This window comes from Seriola lalandi, unplaced genomic scaffold (assembly GCF_002814215.2).
Source record: "Seriola lalandi dorsalis isolate HSWRI2012SDOR001 ecotype SW California unplaced genomic scaffold, Sedor1 jcf7180002054824, whole genome shotgun sequence".
Taxonomy (NCBI): Eukaryota; Metazoa; Chordata; class Actinopteri; order Carangiformes; family Carangidae; genus Seriola; species Seriola lalandi.
The window spans coordinates 638,201-664,979 of record NW_019525377.1 but is presented as its reverse complement, the minus strand read 5'-3'; the positions used below and the strand labels follow the sequence as shown (position 1 = coordinate 664,979).

At 41.8% G+C, this 26,779-nt stretch overlaps 1 protein-coding gene across 4 annotated transcripts in view; it reads left to right on the top strand.

Annotated features, from left to right (window-relative positions):
• The window catches only part of LOC111669813 (uncharacterized), an 85,563-nt gene that overhangs the window by 18,102 nt on the left and 40,682 nt on the right, over positions 1-26,779 (top strand). For 3 of the 4 annotated variants that reach the window (XM_087179305.1, XM_087179304.1, XM_087179303.1), the window contains exons 3-5: positions 10,380-10,454; positions 11,613-11,852; positions 18,559-19,770. In XM_087179305.1, coding sequence (XP_087035431.1) covers positions 10,380-10,454; positions 11,613-11,852; positions 18,559-19,770 — 1,527 coding nt within the window. The remainder of the gene's footprint in view (positions 1-10,379; positions 10,455-11,612; positions 11,853-18,558; positions 19,771-26,779) is intronic. The other variant, XM_023426268.2, reaches the window with a different exon arrangement.

The window sequence follows — 26,779 nt, the reverse complement described above, 5'->3', positions numbered from 1 at the left end:
ATCTTTGTTCTCTGTCTCTTCCTCTTGTGTTTGTTTTCTTTCCTTCCCATGCTCCCACTGTTCTTTATATTCTCTAGCTGCACGTGCTGCACTTTTCTTTTCATTTCTGTTTTTATTAAAGGCGAAGCTTTGTAGTAATTCGTGGCTGCAGCTGTGACGAAGGGCTGTAATAAACATAAATGACATAAAGATTCTTCTTCTTCTGTTGTTTTTGGTGGTTAACAAACAGCTGCAGGTGCATCATCACCACCACCACCACCACCCTCTGGACTGGAGTGGGGCTTACCCATTTTTCCCCTCACTTTCTATATTTCACGTTGGTTTTCTTACCAAAGTCCCCTTCAGTTACTGTGTGCTCAAAAACAACAACCTCACGGAGCTGCAGAGAGGGCTTTGCGGATTTTCTTGCCCTGAGTTTGCTTGTCAGGCGACATAAAGGTTGTTGGGGTTTCATACAGCCTGAAAGGAATTCCTGCAGACAACACTCAGGGCAAAATTAAGTGTAATTCAATTTTGTTTTTTTGTTGTTTTTTTCAGTTGAGTATCTGGTGTTTACTTAGGAAACTAAAAATGGTCTCTGGATTAGTGCATTTACAGTTTTTGTTATACTACCATTATAATACCATCATTTGCTAGATATAATTATTGTATATAAAAATATACCAGCTTAATATCTGTTTAAAATCATTTTTTCTTGTTATTTTTCCTGTTTGAAGACATAGTATATTTGATGTGTATGAATGTGAATATGTTTTGCATTCACTATATAAATTATATATTGTGTGAATTTCACAGTTTTTGAATATCTTTAAAAAAAACTAAAAAACAACTAATGTTTTACTACATATACAAACTGTTTCCACACTGTGGTTCTACTAATACTTGCCCTACATTTATATAATGTGTCGTATTGGGTGTCACTGCGGTTGATGTTAAACTTACATTGACTTTGAGTGTGAGATCATCCAGATGTACCTGATTATACATGTAGTTTACTGCGTCCTCCTGTAGCAGCCAAGGGAGGTGAAACTGTACTGCAGTCTGCTGCTGTGTTTGCTGAGGCATGATAACGCGTCTCTGCAGTGTGTGCATGTATGTGTGCTCGAGGTGCAGCAGAGAAGTCTGTGTGTGTGTGTGTGTGTGTGTGTGTGTGTGTGTGTGTGAGACCAGCAGAGGCAGGGACACACACACACACACACACACACACACACACACACACAGAAAGGCTGATGCAGTGAAGATGCTGTAATGGAGGAAGTGTGGCTTACAGGCAGACGGGTGGACGAGCAGGCAGACAGGTGTACAGGCGGGTACAGACGACATGTAACTAAACTAGAGGTTGCAGGCACATAGGAGATATACGGGAAGCGGCGTGTGAGTGGGAAGGGAAACTCAGGTGATTGAAGACGGGGAAACAGGTGAGCAGATGAATACGAGGACAAGGAGAGAGTCCGGAGACATCTGGTGGGCGGATGGGAAATGGCAGGTCTGGGGAACATGGCCGAGGAGACGTGAGCAGGGGCTGGAGACGGTTTGTGGCTTTAAGTAATGCTTAAGAGACACCAACAGCAAGCACTTTACTTTACCTGGTGCAGGTAAAGAGCTGGAAGAGACCTGAAGGAGGAGCCAAAACCATATACAGTAATACACTTAACATTAATCCACCACCACACAAGCAAATACAATACATTAGACAAATTCATATTCCTATAAATGATTCAATAACACAGGTTCACATCCTGACCGACGAGGACGTGAGCTGTGTAGAGTTAAAGCTTTCAGTGCGTTTTAGCTTTTAATATGTGACTTGCAGAATAAGTTGCATGTGAGATTAAGAAGTTAAAGGACAATTTGTATTTTATGTTCGGATTTCTGTAATCACCAAAGTAAATCCTGAGATCTGGGAACGCCGCTACAACAGAGTCGAGCTGGAGGGAAAAAAACACAAGCGGCCAGACGATCAGACAGGTGGTAAACAACAGGGACTGGGTTCGGCAGCGTTTTATATTCACTGTAAGACTTCGCTCGCGTGGTTTGGTAACAGCACAAGGCTGTAATGCAAAATATAATTGTGAGAAGAGCCTGTGTTTGGAAGCGGCACTCCCAGAGGTATTGCCGCTTTTCAGTGTGTCAGTCACAGTAACAGGATTTGCATCACACTCTCAGTGGCCATGGGACTCGTACAGAGCAACTTCAGTTAATGGCTGTGAGGACCACAGCACTGTGCACCCAGAGGAAGCAACAGTTTACCTGAACACCTTTCTGTTTTATTTCCCCTTCACTTCGCCTCCTCATGTCACACATCTCGTACTTTCTCTTTCTATATCAGATCATTCATTTGTTCTATATTATTTGCTTTATTTCTAGTTAAGGGTTCTCACTCCTCCATGTACATTAATGAATTCAGCTTATAGTCCATTTCCTCTTTTGTTTCTCACACCTTGTCCTCCGGCCGATTAACACCCACTAAAGCACCGAGTGTGTATTAATTTGCCACCGAAAATAGTCCCCATCTGTTTAAGAGTTTTTCATTAATCAACAAATACATTTGTGACGTACTTTTCCCAGATTTACGTCTTCAGCAGGAAGCGGTGGGGTGAGCCCCGCAAACAGGACAGGGAATTCAGAAAGTATGGGGAGACAAACTAGTGCATTGTGGGTATTGAACTTATCATATGATGTGTTGACAGTAAGAAAAATATAGAATATCACCAGCCTCGTCCTTTAAAAATCAAAAGGGAGCGTTGTTTGTTTGTATATGATAATACCACAGCCACTAGTCCTCTCCACCATGACGTGTCAGTCATAGACTGTGTGTATATCACATACAGTCGGCCATTTTTACTCAGGTCCTCATCACTACTAACAGCTCAGGACTTTCATTACCTGTCCCTCTCTGCTCTGTCTGCTCCTCCTCTCTCTCCGTGCCTCTGCTCTCCACCGCCCTCCTCACCCCTCTCTTACTTCTCTGCCCTCCTCACCCCTTCCCTTCTCCCCCCCTCGCTCTAAGTGCTCGTCTCTCTCCAGAGATGGTGACAGCTGTGACCGAGGATGGGATGCTGTTTGACAATAACCTCCCCTGTCCTTGACTTGGAGAAGCGAGAGCAAGCGAAGGACTTGAGCGTCGACAACATGTGCACGCCAGAATGAAACAGACAGGACAGTCAGGAGATTATGATGGAGCTAGATGAGATTTCATTATTATTTTTCGGGTCTTTTTGTCTATTTATGGAGAAGATTGTATAAACACTCAGACACGCAAACAACAAAATCCAAAATATGTAAATAGAACGATACAAGCAGCACATTTAAACGAAAATAAATAAAGCCGTTTGATACTGACCTTGTCGCCCAACTGTAGCCGACCCGGAAGATGTTGATCTAAATATAGAGGCAGCAGGTCTGCCCTGAGGCTGACTGCCTTCATCTGGAACTCTTGCTGTGAGCTGAAGTGCAGCATGGGTCCTGTCTTCGTACCCTCCGAACGGTGCACTCCACATCATCACAAAGTGCACTTCATAAAGCCCCGAACCGCTCCAGAGGCGCTGCACAGCAGGCGGTCCTGCAGTCTGACCTTCTGTGAACAAACAACATCGTAGGTCGTCTTTGCAAGCAGCTTATTACGACACACAGTTAGGATTTATTGTTAGCTGATGTGTAGTGGCTGAAGTAATTGTTAAGGGAGCAAAGGAGCAAGTCAGGTGATGTATTAGAGAGTGATAAAGTCTGTGTTGGAAGAACAGGGTTGATGGATGAAAACACAGACCTTTCACACAGGAGACCTCTGAAACCAATAATCAGTGTTGTTTTTGTTTTATCACCCTTCAATTTTTATGTTTATTTTAACCCTGACGAAGCAGGACCTCTAACCTTAAGGAAGTATTTGATTTAACCTAAACCCCCGACCTTTTCCTAAATCAAATCCAACAGTTTTTGTGCCTAAATCTGACCTCCACAACCTCGACCACCTGTTGTACCCTCACAACGAAGGTCTGTTTCACCTGCTGCCAGTACGCTCCTGTGGTTCGTGTCTGAAGGTAGAGACAAGTGACCTGTATGGTTGTTGGAAAAACGTCTACTTCTACTTCCATTAAGTTGGAAGACTTGGATGCTTTCATGAGACCCACAGCTGCGTGAATTCCCACTTCTTCTTCTGAACTATTTTTGTTACAAATTTTGTAAACAAAAGCTACGACGACGTCCTCAGGGTTATTTTTTCAGACTTTTTCAGCCACAGAAGAAATTATACAACTGTGTTCACAGATTTAATAGTAGGCTACTGAGCTGTCAGGCGCGTTGGTGGCACATTGCTATCTTGAGGCGAAACCAGCGCACCTCCGACTGTGCTGTTTGTTATGTGTAGGTGGATACTGAAAACTGGCAAATCTGCCGTTATAATAGCAATCACAGCTGGCTTATATTATTTATTGTTTATGGTTTATTGCATGTTATGTGCAAAACACAACCGTGAGTAATTAAGAGACTAAGTACAACCGTTTTTAACCATGTACGGAGCGCGGCGACCATTTTTTTTCTGCCATTAAATTGACAAAAGTGGATCTAAATGCACAGATCGTTAACACGGCGCTCATTGACTCAAACAGGAGATCTGGGGAATATTTCAATCTGCAGATAAATACACATTTGGCACTCTGATGAGTATTTCCAGCAGCGGGATGGTGTATGTGGGGTTGTTCATCATACTGTAATAAGGGAACATGCTGTTGTTGTAGTTTTTGGCACAGAGGAGTTCATACTTGCTAACAGGATCAATTAATTGGTTTTGGTCTCTTGATGAAAATTTTACCAGAAATCACCATCCTCATCCATTTAGATACAAGCTCCATGTAGTAATGTGTGTGTACGAGAAAGGTCCCGTTGGCAGCTCACAACTAGGGCGACTTTTTGGTTTTCAGGGGAAAAACTACAAACCCAAATGACCTGAGCCATTGGAGCTGAAATAAAATATTAACTTCAACCAGCTTAATGACTCAGAGGGGATGTGCAGAAAAACCTTTTCATATGTCCTTTAATCTTGTGTCTTAACCATTCACCCTCTGAAAGGCACAGACACCACCCATGTCTCTAGGTACATATTTTTTAATCCATTTTTCTTCTCATCGTTACAAGCTTGAGTTGATTTAAACAAGAGGAGCTCAAAGGGAAGGTCAGCTTTGCATCTTACCATGCACTGTAGTGCAATATGCAGCAATGATGTAATAGTGCAACCAGTCCATATGTGGCTCAGGGTTAGGCCATCAAACTGTATTTCTTCAAACTACGCAATACGAGATATTTTCATGACGATTCCCCACTTATACATTTTGACTTGTTTTTCCTTGCAGAAAGTTTGAAAGGGCTTCCAGCCCAGTGATGCAGAAATGCCATAAAATAATGTTTGAAAAACAGAAGATGTTTGACCTTGAGGCTTGATACTGTCTGCTGTCCTCAGAGGACTGTCTGGGTTCTGACTGTGCACGCAAGCATGCACGCACCGAGGGTGTGTGGTGGTGTGTGTGTGTGTGTGTGTGTGTGTGTGTGTGTGTGTGTGTGTATGTCTCTATGGGGATGTCTGAGAGAGACAAAAAGAACAGAAAGGAAAAGAAAAAGCAACAAACTTCTTCCACGGAAATCACCTCATGCTCCAGATTGTATTTTACTTTTTCATTCATTTACATTTAGACTCCCGTCTGTGTTCTGTATGTTTAATGTACAGTAGCTTCTCTGACATGTAGTGTTTTGTTCAGTGTCACTAAGACTACGTTTCCCATAAAACTGTGTAACGTAAACTGTGATCATTTCCTATAAACTAAGGAACTGTATTGGTTATTTACATGGGAAACAAAATATATTTTTATCAACAGAAATCAAATTTATTCTACACAGTAGTGGAGTTAGAATTCAAATCACCTACTTAAGTAAGAATAGCATTGTCTCACGTGTTTTACTAATACTTTTACTTGTAAGCAATTATTTAGTATCTTAAAATTTTGTACTTAAATGAGTATATTTACTCATGCTGTTATCTGTAAGACAACTTACAGAAGAAAAATGATTATTAAATGATATTTGGGATGTTATCTCTCTTGCTAAATTGAATCCACTCAGTTGAGTCACTCTGTTAGTTAGTTGAGGCTAGCATTAGCTAGCTAGTGTTAGCTAATGTTATCAAACTTTAGATGGATATTGCTGTGTGACTGACGTTACTGTCATTTCACTGACATTATGACTTGACTTGACACTTAGTATTAGTTCTTTGTGGCTGCTGTTAAGGAAATGTCACAGTTTTGCTTTAGTTATAGCTAACTAAGTTTACTACAGTTGTCTTTATGGAAGGCAAGTCGATGTTTGGCAACTAAAAACAAAGAAAAGACAAATATAGTATTATTTATAATAGTAATAATATTTAATAGTTATTAAGACATTGATAATATACAAAATAAAATCACAGCTCTTGGAATTTGAAAATTGCATTCAGCTCTCCTCTAAACCCCCAACCATTTATTTTCTTGTCTTAACTGAAAATGACAAATATCACAGGAAAGTGTGAGTGGGTGGTATGTACAGAGCAGTGGAGGGTTTCCAGTGTTCATTCAGTGGTGTGTTGTAATGCTAACTAATCAGACATAATATGGTATTACAGTTATGTTAAAACCTTTATACAAACACGGTCCCACTGATATCTGTTGTCAGGTTCTGTAACATATTGCAGAAGTGGACAAAGAGACAAAACAAAGAAAGCAACGCGAAGTGACAGCTGAAGAGTGATCGACGAGGAGGAAACGTAGACAGAGAAAGAAAACAGTCTCTGACTCTGCAGTTGATGCGTCTGCCGTTGCGTGTGCGTGTATTTGTTTGTGTGGTTTCAGCTGAATAGGCATTCAGTCATTCACAGGTGTCGTACCTTTACAGACTCCAGAGTGGATACAGCCATAAAGACACACCTGCTCTCGCACACACACTCACACTAGATCGAGTGCACCATGAACTCACAGTTAATGCACACTTGTTAATGATTCATGATATCCACCATTACCCTGTGCCAAAAATACATTTGTGTCCTTGTGTCTTGATATGAGTTAGTAACACACGATACATCAGTCTGTCCCCTGGTATTTCAGGAACATAGACAGACAAGTTACTGGGCAAAAAAAACCTGATCACATTGCACTTGATCCAGGTTTACTTTATCAAAGTGTATCACATAGATCAATGTAAATATGTCAAAAATATCTGATAATTATCAATGGGGCGGCTGTGGCTCAGGAGGGTGAGCGTGTCGCCCGCTAATCAGGAGGTCGGTGATTCTGTTCCCGGTTCCTTCAGTCCGCATTTCAAAGTGACCTTGGGCAAGATACTGAACCAATGTATCATCATCATGTGCCTGTATGGTAGAAAATCTGTGTTGGAAAAACCGCTGTATGAATGTGTGTGAATGTGGCTTCCATTGTAAAATGCTTTGAGAGGTCGATAATACTAGAAAAGCGCAGTCCATTTACCATCGATGGACGTTTAGAGCTGGGGCAAAGGGGAAGTTAATGCTTGTATCTCTGTCGATTTACTCAGGTACTGTAATTAACTACAACTTGAGGTACTTGTTACTACTTAACACTTCAACCCCGCTACATTTCACAGCGAAATATTCTACGTATTAATCCACTACATTTATCTCACTGCTATGATTATTATCCACTCATATGCTTCTATGTTTATTTAATGCATTACAGATTAAACCTTCAAACCATATGTAAAGCAGTTAAAATTAGCACCACATTAACCAACTGCAACAGTGCAGTCCAGTTGTTAGCTTTTTCCACTGCTTTCAACCGCATCTCACAGTCTTCATCAGTGGGTGGAGTTTGCTCAGTCTTCACGGACATTTTACTGCAATATCACTATGTTACCGAAATGTTATTTATACATTGAGGTATTTATAATGATATGATGAAACAGTGACATAGGTGTTTGTTCGTTGTTGTATATATTAAACTGTAGGCAGAGATGGCAACAACTGAGCCTCAGCTAGAGAGTTTGGAACGAGGCTTATTTGTGTAATAACAGACACACACACACACACACACACACACACACACACACACACACACACACACAGAAATTCAGTTTTTAATGTGTGTCATATTTGTGTGAATCTAGAAGTCAAATGAACTAATGGTAGTAAGAGGAAATTGGACTTAAATAGGGGAGTTAAAAACTGTTAGGAGTGGTGAGGCTGGTAGCCTAGAGTGTGGGGGGAGGGGACAGAAGACTGGAGAAGAAATGCGAAACATAGACACCGAGACAGCACAGAGTGAGGGGAGAGTGAGAGAGAGAGGGCACAGCATGTCTGTGGGTGCTTTCCATTTTGCTAATTCATGCTTCCTCCCATCCTCGCTCCTCCGTGACCCAGAAACGGATCTCCCTCCGCCATCGTCGAGGATGTTCCAATCCCTTAAATGTGTCTCGGAGGAGAGAGAGGAGGCTCCCAGGGGAGATCAGAGCGAGGATTCACAGGTGTACCCCGTGTGGAAGAAGCAAAATAAAAAACCTCTTTGATCGAAAGCTGTTCACTGATTGGTCAGCCGATCTGAAGGGAGGCGACGGGGCCGTGCTGGAAACAGCTTTAATATTAATAACACTGCAGGATTTCTAGGCAGAATATCCTACCTGTAGTGACAGGAAGAGCAGTACCTGCAAAGCTCTGACATTATTTATCTGTATTCAAAAAGAATAAAATATGTAAGTGTAGAATCTGAATCATCATCAAAAATATTCTTTGCGGCTTTGTTTATTTTTCTTCTTCTTTTCTTCTTTTCCATTCCCATCCAGCCCTATACAACCACACAGTTACAGATATTATTAATATTATTATTATCATTATAATATCAGTCTAAGCCTTAAAAGGACGTCAGACTCTTTTACACAGATTTTATTCTGAATATTTACAACTATTTTTATTGCTCCCTCACATCTGTTCTGTTTGTTAAGTAATAAACACAGTGTAACTGTCCATCAGTCTGACGCCCTGACACTGCAGATATCTCCATTAAGCATCAGTCGACAGACACAGACAGCGTTTTTCTTATGCTATACTCCTTATTTGTACATGTGTGACGGATGAGATGCTGCGTGTCAGAAGTAGTTGCCTTCTCCTCAAATCGACGGTGGAGGGAACGAGCATGTCCTGTTTGGCGAATACAATTCTTCCATCCTGGCGTCTCCTCTCTGCTTCTCTCTCTCTCTCTCTCTCTCTCAGGGAGACACACGAGTCTAATGGAAAGCACCCAGGAGAAAGATGCTGTGTTACGTTACATGAGAGAGCGAGCTTATTTCTGCTGGAGAGACAGTTTTTAATAACGTCGAGTATCAGGATGCATCAGTATTGTCTGTTCTTGAGATTGATGACAATACAATTTTAATTCCTGGTTATAAAACCTGTAAGAAAAGCAATGATTCTGAGTAATTCTGACACTTTCACATCAGGAAGTTTGATGATGTGTTGATTAAAAGTAATATTAAATGTGTATTTTCTTTATATTTATCAATAGTGATGTGTGTATGTGTGTGCTGGTGTGTGTGTGCCTCTGCGGGTAGGGCACATGCATCAGTCTTCTAAAACATGTCCACCATCAGCAAAGCGTTGCGCGGGGGAACTGCAGATGCTGTCGTCCTCTTCTTGTGTAACCATGGTGATAGTCCCTTCAGCGACGTGTTGATGTCTGCTTGCCTCACTGTCAAAATATGTACACACACACACACACACACACACACACACACAGAGCCTCACGCGCAGGCAGGAGAGGCTGGGGTTTTGAGAAGAGGGACCTGCTTGATGGACGAGCAGTTGACAGAGCCGAGTGGCAGAGAGACAGATTCAGGTGCAGTTTTTCTGTCTGTCTCAACAAAGCCTGCAAGGACGCTGGATGTGTTCAGTTAGTTTGACTTTGTTGTACACAGGACTGCTGTGGCTGCAGGTACCAGGCTTTTACCATAGTGAGTCCGCCAGCACCTCAGGGAGCTGCACCCAGAGGGCAGCGCAGTGGGTGTGTGATGGCCTCACAATTGGGTAACAGAAGCTCGTAGGTCACGTATCCTATCTCTGTTTTTTGACCTTTTTTTTTCACATATGTCACACCTGAAAATGTAAGTAACCTGCAGCATGGGCCACATGGCAACAGGGAAATCTGATGTGAAGTTTAAAAATACCAACATGAATCTGTTAATGTTCCCTGCAGGAGCAGGGATATAGTCTAAACAAATGGATTTGATGTTTGCTTGCTGAAGCGAAACAGTCGTGGCAGAATAAAAAGAAAAGCTGGTCTCACGATGCCTCTGTGTTCTTGACTGGCGATGATGGTGACTGTGCTCTTCATCTCCTTTAGGTCCAGGGATGATGTCATCGGGCGGATACCAAGACGCACCTGGACAGCCTGCCTTCAGCTCTGACAACCTGTCTGGTAAGGGTGGGTGGAGGGAGCGCTGGTTATTCATCACACAGTCAGAAGGTGTTTGCGTAGAAGTTCGAATAACGATAATAAAAGTCCTCAAAAGAACACGTTCCATGTGTTCCTGTACAGTCACAAGTAAAAGCTTAAAATGTTCAAGTGTACCAAAAACTATAGACCCACAATGTAATGACATACTGTACATACTGGTCACATGGTATAAATACTAAAACAAGCAATGATTTATTTCATTATTCTCAATACAAACATATTGAACTCTAAATGTTGTAAAAACCAAAGATTATTATGTAAATATATACCAGAAAATTGCATAAACAAAAGAGGGTCTATATACAACCACTAATGCTGCTAACAAACAAAGTAAGCAAATACAAAATGCTAACACACAGCGCTCTTATATGTCTGCCGCTCGCGGATTTTGGTCTCAACAGACTGTTCATCTGAGACTGTGTCTGAGGCTCTGGCTGAGCAGCGGTGGTGGGCAGGGCACAAGGTGCTTCCAGCCCCTTTTCAGTTCGTTTTTTTTAGCTGGGAAAACCGTGTTAAAAAAAAGAGTATTTTTACATAGTTTGAAATTTGTCTGGATGGGAACTTTTATTGGGAGATGTCAGATCACAGCGAATCATCAACCCTGTGCGTTATTGCCACGCCATCTCCCTCCGGCTGCAGATGTGAGGTGTGGTGTGTTCAGGTCGTGCACAATCTAGACAACAGTATGAATTCTTACAGGAGCCTTTGTTGAGCTGTTGTTGTCATGTGACACTGCGAGTGTCACAGCTGTGTCAGAACGACGAGAGTAGACACTGATGTGACTGGATAAGGGTGAATTTATTAACACCCTCCAATTTTATATTCCGCCTCACCCAGGCCTTTTGCATTTTGTGCTGCTGCACCCACATGAACCAAAAAACAGCAGGTGCTCTTTTAATTAATGGTTGCCAGAACTATTACAGTCTAACAAATCATAAAACACCACTTAACCTACTTTATTTTTTATACTTAAATCAAACCAGTCTTTTTTTTTTTTTTTTAATCAAAATAAATCGCAGCAAACATTATGTATATACTGTTAATAGCAACAGTGTGTACAATTTCCACAGAGGCAGTTGTGTGTTGATGGTGTAACGCTGTGTTTTGTCTCTTCATCAGGCTTCTCTCAGTCTGGGACGGGAGGGACAATGGGGTCCAGCCTGCCACCGTTTCAGACCAGTATGAGCTCCCCTTTCGGCCAGTCTGGGATTGGTCTAACTATGGACACCCAGAAGAGTTCAGGCCTGTTTGGTGTGGAAAACAAAACCACCAGTAATACCAGTGGAAGCAGTCCGTTTAAGACCAGTGATCCATTTTCTTCTGGTGGCCCAGGAATCCACTCTATGGATTATTCCACAGGTATCAAACAGAGGGTTAGTTGCTTGTCAGGCTGCGTTCACTCAGACGTTTGCTCTGCGCCCTTCTCATCCATTTGAAAGGGGGAGGTGGGCTGAAGCAGAGAGGGGGCATTGTTCAGCAAAAAAGTTGAACCTGGTTCATCTTTTTCTGCAACGCAACATTACGTCACATACATGCAAGCACGCATGCAAGCCTGTTCCTACAGCTGGACTTCCTGGATCGTATTTCATTGTCTTACTGGTACATGAAACAATGCACCCCCACCACCACCACCAACAACAACAACAACAACAACAACGCAGCCCCTTGCGTTGCTTAAACGCAGGGCAAATGTGTGTCTGTGTGAACGCAGCCTGACATTGAGGGGGCGGAGATAGGAGAGAGGAGGAAGTCTCTTTTGGGATTCATAAACCTTTCTAGACTAAATCTCAGCTGAACAGTTCATCTGACACTTGGCATTCAAACTCATTCAAATACTGAACAGGTGTTTTCATATATACTTTAGGGTTGATTTGATTTGTCACACCTTTACAGAGCAGGGTGGAGCTACAGCTGTGGCACAAATTGAAAAATCTAAGTCGTCTAAGTCTGGTCATATCTTACATACCCTGTATTTAATCTGGCCTGGGTGTCTGTGGAAGGACAGCAGGAGCAAATGGTGATAGCAGCAGAGTAACAGCCTAATCACACAGGGCGAGCTTTCGCCAGCAGAGGGCAGCCTGTTCTAGTTATTTTCCCTTTAGGTGGCTTCATGCTCTTAAATAATAAACATGGAGGTTAACCTCAGTAGTTACTGCAATCTGAATAGAAAACGGAAGCTATTAAGCAACTTATTGCTCCACATGAAATTACTAGGAGCATTTGTTAATGTTTGTGATATCAATAGCTTCTTGAATGAAGTAATCAGCAGAGTTTTCTGGTTGCTGAGCAGCAATAACACAAACCCACACGAGGGTTTAACAGCAAAGACTGAGTCACAGCACGGTGAAGATTCTGTAATAGAGACATTCATGCAGTGCTGCATATACTTATTTTATCGTCTAAATATAATCAGAATTTGACTCCTGGCTTTAAAGTTCACATGAAAAAGAGGCAGTAAATAAATAAATCATCAGCTGCACTTCTTACATGTCTCTGAGTGTCTGAGTTTCCACTGTAGCTATAACTTATTAAACATTAAGCCAGGGTTTTATTTTCGGCTCTTCTAGTTTGTTGTTGTGCTAAAGATAGCTCTGCTAGCTTAAAGGCAGGAAGCAGTACTGGCTGGTTGTTATGTTACAGTCAAAGTTCAGTTCACTGTTGGAGCAGATACGGTACATCAGTGACATATGTGACAATACACCACAAACAATTTGAACTTACAGTATTTCTTCTATAAAAACAGCGGTGCGTTCAGGACAGATTATCTGTTAGCCCACATGATGCGTAACACAGCAGTGATGGCTGCCACACATCTAACTGAGTCATGTTAGAAGGAAACATGTAGTTATGTTCGTTTAACCGTAAGAATAACTTCCTATTATGTACTACATTTTCAGGGAAGAAACTGTAGTGATGTTACCATAGTGATGCTACTTAAAATTTCCGAGTTTAGCCATCAGAACAAATACCTTCAGACACGTAAATGTGGCAGTCCTATTACATATTTCAGATGACAACAACGAAGAGTAAAATGTACTGTACGCTTTTGAAAGGAAAATCTTTTTTTTTTCTTTTTTATTGAGTAAATGTTGTGTAGAATATTCAGCCTATAGCCTGTGACCCCTGCAAGCTGTCTACATCAGTCTTTCAGTCTTTCATATATAGATTCCTACAGCCTGTACGATAAGATCCTTGTGCATGAGGGAGGTAGAAAACAAACCGTAATGACTGACATCTTATGGGTAGATCAACATGCACAGTTTTTGTGCCTTAAATGGCACAAATCACAAAAATAATGGGAAAATGTTTGTTATCTCATGAGTGCAGAGTTACTAGCTCCAGTGATCTGGTCAGAGTCATGGATTTTATAGGATCCAAACAACTGGAAGATGGTGCACAGAACCTGGTGAGGAAGTAATAATCACTAATTATTAATATAATATCTAGAACTAGTGCAGCAGTCAAACAGCAGGAATTTCATGCAGTATAACGTTTCGTGTTGCATGTATGAGGGGTGACTCATTTCTCAGTAGCTACCTATAGAGCTAACTCCGTGAGCAAATTGCTGCTAATGTAAGTGTAAGTTGAAGTGCAGCAGACAAATTTACCTTTTTAACAGTATTCTGGCTTGTTTCTAGCAAACATGACATAGTGGCAACGTGTTTTCTACACCCCTGCAGCAGGTGCATCCTGGACTGTTTGTAAATGAGGAAACGCATCTGTTCCACCTGATTTCACTTTTATTCAAATTATGACATTATAAAATAGCCCGCCCTGCAGACATAATATCACACTTATTACAAGTAGCTGCAAGTCTGTTTATATTTTTCACAGCAAACAGTTTTAATGTTCACAGCAGGGAAAGCACAAGTGTAACTAATAACATTAATGCTGGCTTTGTTCTATTCAAGTGTCCCAGTAAGCCGTGACATTGAGCCAGCAAACAAAATACCAGACTTCCAAGAAAAAAGGCCTCCTATACTCATTGTAAATGTAATGTAATGCCATTAATATTGAAATGCAAATCATAAGACTAATCTCATGTGAAGTCTTCTAACATCTACACCACTGATAGCAACATTTAGCATTAATTGATCTAAAGGTAGTCTGATAAAAAGCAAAATGTAGCTGATTTAAAGGCTGCATCATGGCTTTCTCTTAGTTGCTCTTTCTTAAAGCTTTTGTTTGGGTAGTTGAGTATGAGTAGTTTGGTTCTGTTGGCAGACAGAAAAGAAGAAGGTTAAGTTTTGCGGTCATGGCACGTCACGTGAAGCAAAAAAAAAAAAAAAGTCATGAAACTTTAAAAAGTTGCCTTTTCACAGATGGAGTCTCTCTCTAGTCTGGTTGGATCTATCTGTGCTCTGTTTGGCCAAATGCATTTTATCTGTTAGATGGGAACCCTGACTCTAAAATGACTTAAGCTAACCTAAAGCATTAACAATTAGCATTAACCAAAGTTAATGGAACAGCTCAGGGGTTTTCATTTGACAGCTTGAATACTGTATAAAAACACAAAGAGCCCACCATCAGTCACCTGCTTTATAAATTTGAATAACTTCAGTTAAAAACTCATATTGTCATCCCTCTGATTCACCAGTTTTGCAGCCCAGGTGCATTTAAATTTATATATAAGACTTACTTTTGGAGCTACATGGAGCTATAGTACTTGACATGGATGATACATTCACCAACCAGCCTTCTGCTCTGTCTGTGTCGCCTCTTCTCATATACTGTGTTTGAGACTTTAGGCCCCCTACACACCTGTTCTTCTGTGTGCGCAGGTGCCAGTGGGATTCAGTGAAATCAAACCCTATTGCACAAAATTTCAGATTGCCTCTCACACACTGTACTCCTTCATAGGCGATGTGTTTGAAGCAGCCGGCTCTCCATCGTTAATGTTTCTCTTGGCAGTTTTCCAGACTCCAGATTAAGAAGAACTCCCATTAAATACCTTATCACATTAAACATAGATGATAATGCCCTGGCCTTGCCTCTTCTTTGAGCTGTTTATAGCCGGGGAAGCATCGGAGGCCGCAGGGAGAAAATAGCAACATCATTCAATTTACAAATGCAGGGAAAGGTGCCACATTTAGAGCGAAATGCACCTTTTTCTAGATTCCATTTAATATTCAGTTATGTAAGACAGAGCGAAAGGCAAGCTGGAGATGGGATGACGAAAAACTGAGACAGAGGAAAAATAATTTGGGCAGGAAGAGGACATGATGAGCAGACTGAGATGGGCGTATAGGTCACATCATTTCCCCCTCTACCTGTCTGTTTCTATCTGTCTGTTCATCTCTCTGTCTCTCGTTCTCCTTGAGCTGAGGAAATACTTGTCAATAATAATTGAGAAATATGGCTCTGGAGGAAAACGCCGGGATGGTTTCCTCCTCAAACAAGAGAAGATTGTTGGAACAGACAAATGTTGGGATCATTTCAGTGCAAGCCGAACATGTTTCGTTTGCTTGCATGTCGGTCTGTGATACATTCCATATGTTAAGTGCATCATTTTGGGTGTTTCTGCACGTGTGACAATGATCCATGTTATTACCATGATTTGTCAGACTTGCATGCATTTATTTTTAATCATGCATGCTAGACTTCATTTAAAATGTGCTTGATTCATTTGCTTTGAAGCTCTTTTGCTCCCAGTGTGTTTTTTTTGCTCTGCTGTGTGAGCCTGCTCTATACGCAAGACTAGCTCTGCCCCCTGGATGATGATGATGATGATGATGATGATGATGATGATGATGATGATGATGATCAGGGGTTAAAGTGGGCTGGCACCTTCATAATAATAAATGTGGCAGTTTCATACATAACTGCGTGCCTGTTACTCAGGGTGCACATGATAGCATGTATGGTGCTCCAGTGTGATTTTTAACCTGTTGCATCACCTGCCAAATCCTATTTTAACCCTTGATGATGATGATGATGATGATGATGATGACGATCACACTGTATACTCGTTGTTTGGCTTGCTCAAAAAACATTCCATTCCAGACTCCATTCAGAATTTTCAGAATTGAAAATTTACAAAATATGATATGACCAGACGATGGATCTTTCAACTTATATTTCCTCCCATTTTACTATATTAATTGGGATTCATATAAGATGTAAGAAAGGATCTTAAAATAGTTATAGGCCTCTTCTAAAGATACAAAACGTAGATATATCATACATCTCCAGTCACAGTCCGCTTTAGTTCTACACAGTTACCAAACCATTTGGCAAATCCGAATAAAAAGATTTATATGTTATGTAAATTAACAGTTTATTCAAACCAGTTTCACCCTGGCAGAGGTAGCCACGTTTCAACTGTGGCACAGCCAAGCAGATAAATCTGATCAATTTCGTATCACCTGATGCCCAGTGCTGAGCCATTATGCTGATGTGAAGTAGCACCTGTAAGTATCTGTCTTTATGTAAACTGATTATGCACGTATAGTCCAATGCAGTTTTTACTGAACCATAGTCATAGACAGTCTGTAACAGGTGAGTAAAACAAATGCTGGTTAAATGTATTTATAAAAGCAGGCACCATCACATACATCACATTTTATGAAAATGTTCAAAGGGTGATGCCAAAGGAAGCTAAAAGCAAACAGACTGTGGTTACTATACTGGAAACACTCAGGGAGGCAAACTTAACCTTCATCATATTTCTTACACTGTACGCACAAGCAGCATAAGCAGCAGCCAAGGTTAGAGCCATTGCTTAATGTGTCATTCAAGTGCTAACTCATGTTGCAATAACACGTATTAAAATGCAGTTTTTGCTAAATGCAGTACTGTTATCATATGATACAATATCAAAGTACCAGCCTATAGTTGCTGCCCTGCAGTCTCTTCATGTCTCAGTGGATGTGCTGCAATAAAAGTTGTCATTTAGTTTCTAACCTCAGGAAGAAATGGAAATACCACAAAGTTCAATGAGACTAGTAGAGTAGTATCTTCCTCCATCTTGATTTTGCATCTTATTAAACAGAATAATAAGAGTCAAGGCTGTAGGTTGTTTGTTAATGGCCATGCATTATGTATGTGTTCAGCGCTGAGCTTGCCTTTACGTTCTTTTACTAATGACTTAAAACATTTTCCTAGAGATCAGACTCAGACAAGCTCATATAAACCTTTTATATCTGCAAGCAAAACAACGGTACCATGAATGGGAGTTTAGTCTACTGTTGCTTAATTAATTGGAGATGAGGAAATGGCTTCTCTTAAAGAGTATCCCACCCGTTTGGCATTGCAGTACATTGTCAGTCTCACAATTCAAACTGATGTGGAACCAGTCAGCAAGACTTTTTTATTCCACACATTCTTGTTCCTTGCCAAAACCTATCACCTACATTACCCACAATGCAACTTGACCACCAACATTGGACATAGAATTTGGGTGGGTTATGTTAATGTATCCTCGAGCAGCTACCCTCAAGCAGAGATGAGGAGTGGGCTACATAAGTGTGGTGAACTCATTTCTTACTAACTCCACACTCCCAGACTGCACAACTTGTTTTATATTTGTAGTTGTAGTACTCCCCAACACCTGTGAACAAATTATGTTAAAAATAAATGGAGTTCCCCTTAAAAAATAAGGTCACCTCAGACTTCCAACCAGCTATTTATATATGTGCAAACAATCCAAGGGGCTGCACACCCGGCTCTTTACAAATCCTGACACATTCATTGGGACGTACCCTTATCCAAACTATTGTACTAACCCTGTTTTATTCAACATACCTTCAACCTCCACGCAAAACCATAAAAACTCTTTGTAAGTGTATCCTCTCAAAAACCAATAGTCCACCTTCAGATATTGGTAATTCTGTAAGATTCACTCCTTCAAAATGTCACTGGAGCTTGTATGGATATAACAGTTTTTACTGGACCAGTCATTTACTCGTTTACTACCATGAAACAGCAAACAAGTTACACCACATTCAAACATGAAGTAACAGGAACACCTATAGTAACCACAGACTGGTGGGTTTTTTGGCAGGTGATTCTCTGACACAGTATGTGATGGGTTCCTCCTCTTATAAAACCCTCCCCCATTCGGCAGCTCCTGTCCTCTCTCCCAGCGGCTCAATAGATGACGTCAGTCCCACATCCTCCGCCTCCGAAGAGAGCCCCGAGAGAGCAGGGCCGGGGGGCGAGTCTGGGAAGCAACAGCAGAGACGACGCAAGAAGAGGAGGAAGGGCCACGACGAGGTCTACGACTTCTTGGGTAGCCAGGAGAATAACATCGGCCAATCAGACAAGCATGGGATGCAGGATAAGGGCGGACAGGAGGCTGAGGATAATGAAGACGAGGAGGAGAACTGGGAGTGGGAGATCAGAGAGAGTGGAGGAGGGGGTAGAGTAAAAGGCAGGAAGACTAAGACTCGGGCAAGACTTCCAGAGGAGTGGGGAGCACCCCAGCAGCCCATGTCTCCTACACCGGCTTCAGTTGCTCCTACCTGGGCTACAGCTGCTTACTCTGGTCCACCTGACTTCAAAGCTCCAAACTCCAACCCCAGCCCTGTTTTGCCCTCTGCCTCTGCACAAATACCCACAAGTTTCACCAACCATTCCCATGCTAGCCTCGTAACAGATTCGTCTCCATGCTCCTACGAGCCCATGTGTGTAGACGATTTCCCTGCGGCCGCTAAAGACAGGCAAAAGGCAAACGAAGAGAAAGTTTCAACCAGCAAACCTGAAGCTAACGTTAGCATAGTGGCTAGTGCAAGAACCACTGAGGGTAGTTTAGCTGGGGATGTTAGTGGTAGCCTAGCATTAATGACAGGGAACAATCTGAGTCCAGTTTCCCAGACCTTCTCTTTCCTCGATTCAGTCCTCCAGACCCCTCAGGACTCCACCCCTGACTCACAGACCACCACCCCAATCACCAACACCCCTTCCCTTGCCTCTGCTCCCCTGACAAAGTTCGCCCCGAAAGAAACCGCCATTCCTGTTTCAGAAGTCTTTTCTGTACCCAAGAGCACCCCAGACCTCACTCCTACTTCCACATTGTCCCCCGTCCCAGCCGCAGTCACATCGGCCCTCAGTGTCGACGCCAAGCCATTTGTCCCCTCAGCCACGCCCCTTAGTTCAGCTCTTCCTTGTAAGAGTGAAGTCCCTCCCACCTCATCATCAGACACTCCCCCCACAAGTGTAGCCACACCCCTTAGCTCAGCCCTACACCCTCCCTCCATCACCCCCACAGCCCCTCCCTCTCTCCCTGCACACTCAGAGCACCAGGAGTCCTCATCGCCACAGCTCCCCCCACTGGAAGGTTGGTGAACTACAGGCAAGAGTTATGAATAACATGGGGATAATTTGAACATAAGGGATTGTAGGCTAGGGTAGCAGGAAGTAGCAGTTAATTTTCTTCCTGTATGCATGGCTCTTTGTCTGTGGATTGAGCATCAGGTCTGCTTGGTGCTTAATCTATTCCTCCATGTATTTGTAATAACCGAGGCCCGAGAGATAAATGCAGAACAACTTATGTTTTATTTTAAACACAAATCTACTCTTTGTTACTATTCACAAAAGATGGCATCTTTAAAAATATAAAGTTTTACCTCAGATATTTACCGGAGAAAACATTTGTGTCCACGTATATCTCTCTTACCAAGTGCTGACATGAGTACGGGACACAAATGTGCTGTGCTGATCGGGCCCTGTATTAACAAAACTGCAAGGGTAAACCGATAAGTTGCCTGATTTGATTTCCCTCTGCCTGCCTCTGTGTATCTGTTACCATGATCATAGCAATTTTATTACTTGACATGCTGCTTCTGATAGCTCTACTGTCTGTGCTTGCTGCACTGTCTACTGTTTCATCTAACTGTCAGCTCCATGTCTAACCTCCCACTGTCTTCTCTCTGTCTATAGAAACACACATATACACACATACATATGGTTATATATATGAGAGCCAAATTAGTTTAGTGTTGACAATTGATTTATTAATAATTTAAAACACGGTTCATGTCGGTCGGACACAACTTGCAATCATCCAATTTTCTTGATGCCTCTTTGGTTTATTGTGTGTATATATTTTGTGTTTCTATTGTAATTGTTTAGAATGTATTTGACTCGACGATAATTTTTTGTGTAGATGTAGAAATGCTCATTTTAAGAGATTGTAGAATATTTAAATAATGCTAAAGACTAAAATGGAGTAAGTGGATATCTTTTAATTCATTGTCCAAAATGCACCAGTCAGCTATGATGTGAACTTGCAGATATACTGTATTTACAAGAGTTATAGTTTGACTAAATTTCTTAACTCAAGGTCCTCCTTACTAGATATCTTCCACCACAAATCTCTGCCTTCATCACCATCAGTGAGTGATGCCACCTGCAAGTGACCACAGTTTTCACCAGTCTGTTTATTTGTCAGCAAAAAGTACTGAACCGATTTTCACCAAACTTTAGAGGAGGGGTGGGGCACGAGCCAGCGAAGAACCCATTAAATTTTAAGGCTGATCCGGATCATTTACTGTGAATTTGAATGTTTTACTCTGAAGTCTGGTGTATGTTGTTTGACATTGGCCTTGGCGGAGGTCTGCGCTCTCTCTGTGCCCTTCCACTTAGGTTATGTGATGACAAGTGAACCATTTCAAATTAAATTGAGCAAACGCAGTCCACCATTGAAGGAATGAAAGCTGTGGAAGAAAACTAATAAGATGACTTTGAGTTAAGGTCAGGAATAAATTTTCAAGCTCATAGTTACAGAATCTAAAATTAAATGATTTTTAACCACTTGTACCATGATTCTTCAATGTAAAGATACAGTGACGTTTATAGTTGCAGATGTTTTTTGTTCCTGTTTAAATCCTAGTCCAGGTTAAAATCTACTTGGTATCCTAAATGACAAATGAAACTTCAGACGCCAGTTGTCATTGCAAAAAGAATGGCACAACTACAGACTCTGTGTCTATAATAGCTATGTCTAAGGCATATGTTTGACAGATATAGCTGACCGCCTTAATTAGTGTAATAACCGTGTAGTAGCCAGCAGTCCGCTGTCCACTGCTTTAGCTAGCGGCCGTCTTGGTCCGCCTGACCTCTTGTACAGTGGGGAGAACCCTGAGAGGAGCTCAGTCTTAATGCCTCTTCCATCTGGTGATGCTGGGTTTCAGTCCTCTACTCAATATCTACATCCCACAGTCTGTTAAATGAACCATTATTTTCCAGTGTGATTCCCTTTTTTTGCTTCCCCTCAGCCCCTTTCTCACGACTACATCCTGACCAATACTTAACATTGTTAGAAAAAATGTGTGTTAAATGTTCTTAATGTGGCTGTTTTCGTCACTCAATTGAATCTAACCCTGTAGCTCAGCCTGTAGCGTCTGAACTCTCTAAACTAATAGTAGCATTCACTAACACGATGCTGTCTTGTACAGTGGCCCTCTAGCTGTAATGACGCCAAATATCTAAAATGTCATAAATTCTAAATGGAGTTTTGAAGCACATTCATGATTTACAAACGGAAGTTTAAGCTCTGAGGCACCGTTAGTGTTTATGTTGGAGAACTGTGTGTTTAACACAGTGAAGCTGATTCTTATTTGACTGAACATCATCTCTTGTTTTCTCTCTCCCCCTTTCCCTTTTCTCTCTTTCATAATGCCATCAATGATGCAACCTTGAACAACAGGTAAGACAAGTTTCTCTTTATTCTTATTGGGAACTTTGTTGATGTTAGACATCCCTGACCAAACAGTTGTCTTACTGTGATTGTGTGGTGAAAAGCTGTTTCATTTATTTACTCGTTCTTGGGTGGTTTGACCAAATGATGCCAGTGAAGAATTTGAATATTCAGAATACACTTTTAAAAAAAGGAAATAAGTCAGGCAGGAATAAGCTTTTGTTTTCTAAAGAACAAATGAAGGAATTTTGGCACTTTTCTAATGTTAATGCGTGGAGTATGAATTTTCATTTTATGTTTTTTTGGTACAAACTGAATCTCTGAAAGGCCAGTGGGTGGCAGCGTGGCATTGTGGAAAGATAATATTATATATTGAATTTTTTTTTTAAAACAGAAGCATCATCACATTTTCTCCATGTGCAGAACGATAACACTCGAGGTCAGACTCAATGTGCGATCCAAACTTGGTGTTATGTGGAGAATGTTTTGATGACCTGGGACTGAAATATTTTCACCAAATATTCAAAAATGTGTGTCACCCTCTTTTGTTGATGTTCGGGATAGGTTCTGATAAGTGGTTCCAACTTGGATCCAGTTCCAAGGTTCAATAAGATCTGTTGATAAAAGATCTCTTATCACATCTTTAATTCACATTCTCTGTTTAGTTGATATAAGAACAACAAGTTGGTTGGTTGGTTGTTGCTTGATTAGAAGAAAGAAAGACACTGAACATGAGATAACTCAGCAACGCTGTTATTAACAAACATGTTCCAAAGTCAAAGTGAATTCTGTGACCCGTAGCAGTGCAACAACAAGCTCACCTTCAGGTAACTTTAAGTGCACTGTGCAGGTAAAACATCAGCAGTTTATTCAGTTGATATTTACTGAATGATAAAGTAGAATTAATATTCATTTCACTGCAGTTTGTTTTTTAAGTTTAAAAATCAGACACTACTTGGTCTTAGTGGGTTTTGCATATATTTCTGAAACACATATTTCAAAGAGAAATGGATATGGCCGATATCACTAGATGCAGCTCTATTAATCAACGTGCATATGCAGTGTAAAGCAGTAAATGTGTGGTTAGTGATATATGAAGCTGCACAACAGCGCCCTGCTGTGGTAGATATGGGTCAACATGCCCGACAGTATCAGTCGGTGACGGCTGAAAATGAATGAAGTTATGAGTGAACTGTATTGTTGAAGTTCTGTTATTGAGCTGTTTCAGGCATGACGTACCCTCCGGGGTCCACCAGATGGCATCACTTGGAAGATAATGATGTTGTATTTCACAGCACAGGGATTGGTGTGAGACTATTGTCACTGCAGAGATATGTGAGGCATCATATGTCAGTGAATCTTTAAAGAAACTCTGTGGTTCTTCATTCATCTCACTGCTTTGATTCTGTGTTTGCTGAGACCCCGCCTCTGCTGCCGAGGACAGCCCCGTCCACGCTGTCCTCTCTGCTTATTCAGTCAGCACTACGCTGTCCCAGGGTGAATATGTTGCTCTATAGCTGATCCTCTCTCGGTGCTGGACCAGACAGAGATCTGGTGCTGCTACAGCGTAGTCATAGAAACATCACGGAGCTTGAAAAATTGAGGTTTTAATAAGATATTAGTGTAAACAGAAGTTTGTAGTAACATCTACCGCTCTGAGCATTTAATATCCATCAGTCTATAAAGTGGTAATCACTAAGTTTGTGGTTCGTTCTGATTCTTTTCTGATACTAATAACCCCATTGAAATTAATTGATATTTAATAATAGAGTTATTAGAATCAGTGAGTGACTGGAGATTGTACTGTAGTATTTTAAGTCTGTAAACTGTTACTCCATTGAGTCTTTTTCTCTGAAAAGTACACTCAGTGGCCACTTTATTAGGTACACCTGTACAATCTAATGCAACAGCTCTGCCATAAAAGTTTTCAGTCTTCATCTTTTGTTACGTTTCTCTCAAGCTTGGATTTGGGCCGTTTATCCAATTCCTCCTAGCAGATCTTCTCAGGCTCCGTCAGATTGGATGTGATGCGTCTAGGAGCAGCACAGATGTTCTGTCGTGTTTAAATCTGGACTTTGGGACAGGACAGTCAGAGACTTGTCCCAAAGCCTTTCCAGCATTGTGTTGCCTGTTTGCTTTGGGTCATTGTCTTGCTGAAAGATGTTGCTGTTGCCCCAGACTCAGGTCACGTGATCTCTGGAGCAGGTTTTCTTCAAGGGCCTCTTTGTGTTTCGCTGTATTCAATCTTCCCTCGGTTCTGACCAGTCTCTTTGTCCCTAATGCTGAGAAGCATCCCGCATAGCGCGACGCTGCCACCGTCACGCTTCACCGAAGGGATGGTGTAGGCCAGGTGATGAGCAGCGCCTGGTCTGCTCATCGTTCAGTGTTTGTCTCATTAGACCAGAGACTCTCTTTCCTCGTGATCTCAGAGGCCTTTAAATGCAGCAAACTCCAAGCAGGCGGTCACAATCCTTTTCCCCAGAGTGGTTTACCTACAGCCACTTTACCATGAAGGCCTGATCGATGCAGAGCTCCTTCCAGCAGGTTCTCCCATCCCTCTTTATCTTGTCTGTCTATGTTGTCTGTCTGCCTGTACATCCCTCTAGCTTCTCTCAGATACAATATTGATATCTGTCACCCTTACATAATGCAAGGACATCCTCGCTTTCTACCGTATGTGTGTGTGTATGTGTGTATGTGTGTGTGTGTGGCCTGTGAAATGGAAAAAACTGGGTTGTCATCCCTGTGTCGATGTCTATGGAAGAAAGAGACGGAGCATTCTTAAAGTCAAAGCAAAGCAGTCGGCCAACTAAATTTTTTTTTTGGCCAGTGAGTGAAATCTGATATCACACACACACACACACACACACACACACACACACACACACACACACACACACACACACACACTGACCTGGTTTTGTCCTTGAGAGTCAGCCAGTGAGATTAAGCCAAGTGAAATCTATAAATTGAGACGGTGGCTGGGGACCCACATGTGTTGTGGTTGGCTGTCTAACACTGCAGATAGATAATCTTGTTGCAGTGTGGAGTCGGTTGTGTAGCAGCGAGGGGCGTTGTGGAGTCTCAGCCCTGCTCGTTCGCTCCATCAGGTGTCTGCTGGGAGAACTGCAGCTCTGACTGCAGCCGGAGCTCAACAGAGACAAATGGCCGCTGGTGGCGAAGGGAAATAACTGCGCAGCTCTGGACAGTCTGGCTTCTGGATGAGGAATGTTCCCAAATCAGAAACCAATATTTAGTAATGCACATATAAAGCTTTTGATATTAAGGTTTTATTTTAGCTCTTCTCAAGTTTGTTCCCGTGAGGAAAAGGTACCTGGTGCCTTTTCTTTCTTACCGTTGAATAAGGCTGAACTGATGAGTCAGTGTATCTGATTAATTGATCAGAACAAAACTAAATAACATCAACTCTGACAATCGGTTCAAACGCAGAAAGTGCCAAACGGATTTTTTTAGATTTGTAAGTTTTGATCTGTCGGAATGTGAAGACTTTGACTTTTGGGAAACTGTGATGGCATTTTTCATAATTTTATGGTATTTAATAAACTAAACTGTCATCAATTAATACAGATGATCATTACTTTCATATGCAGGTGTGCAGCTGTTCCTAATGAAGTGCTCAGTGACTGGATATCTTATTTTGTTTCCATGCAGATGTTATGAATGGTGCGTTCATGTGCTGCAGTGAAGTTTGAAATCTGACAATGACGCCTGGCGCTTGACAAACTTAGCAGGATAATGAAAACCCCTGTGTGTGGATGGGTTCAGTCGCTCATCACATTATTCTCTCCGCGTGTATTAAGACACCTCACTCATCATGAGGGCTCATTTAATTTCCCCGCGTGTGATGGATGTGTACGGCAGCTTCCCCCCCCGCATGGTGCCACTGCGTGGTGGGTTAATGAAACCCTATTTACAGTCTCTCTTTAAGGGTTGAACTGTCCTCATGAGTGAGCCCGACATGAGCGCTGCAAAACTGCGGGATCTCGTTCGGGACACCTTAATGATTGGATTTAAAGTTGACATCTGTAGCGCTGTTCTTTCTGTCTGTCTTTCTGTTTTCTCCGCTGTATATTTATCATGAATTTTGGCCTCCCACTCCTTTTTCCAGAATGTCTGTGAAGTTTTTCTCGCTTCTCCGAGGTCACTGACACGTAACAAGAGGTCAGAAGGAGTTTTCCTATATAGGTTGTTGATTTTAGCAACATTAGGACAACATACTTTCCCCCTCCGATCCAACGTCTACCCCGGAGTCCTCTGAATCAAATGCTGTATTTGGTGTTTTAAACCACTTCCAGACCACATGCAGAGAGACGGACCGGATTAAAGCCACTAGAGCAAGAAGTGGGCTATTGCAGAGGTTTTGGGAATGTTTTTTATTTTTTTCTACTTGTCCTCTTTTTCTCCCTCCTTTCCCCCCAATTTATTTCGTTATCTCTGCTCTCCCTTCTGTCTGGTTCACTCTTTCCCTGTCATTTAATCTTCCTTATCCCTCTCGTTCTTCTCTTTCCTCCATCAACCCGTCGTCTGGTTGCCGTTCACCATCTCCCATCATTTCATCCCAGATTTCTCTGTCTTCCTCATTCTCTCTGTCCACCTTGTTTCTACTGCCCCCCCAACCCTAACCCCC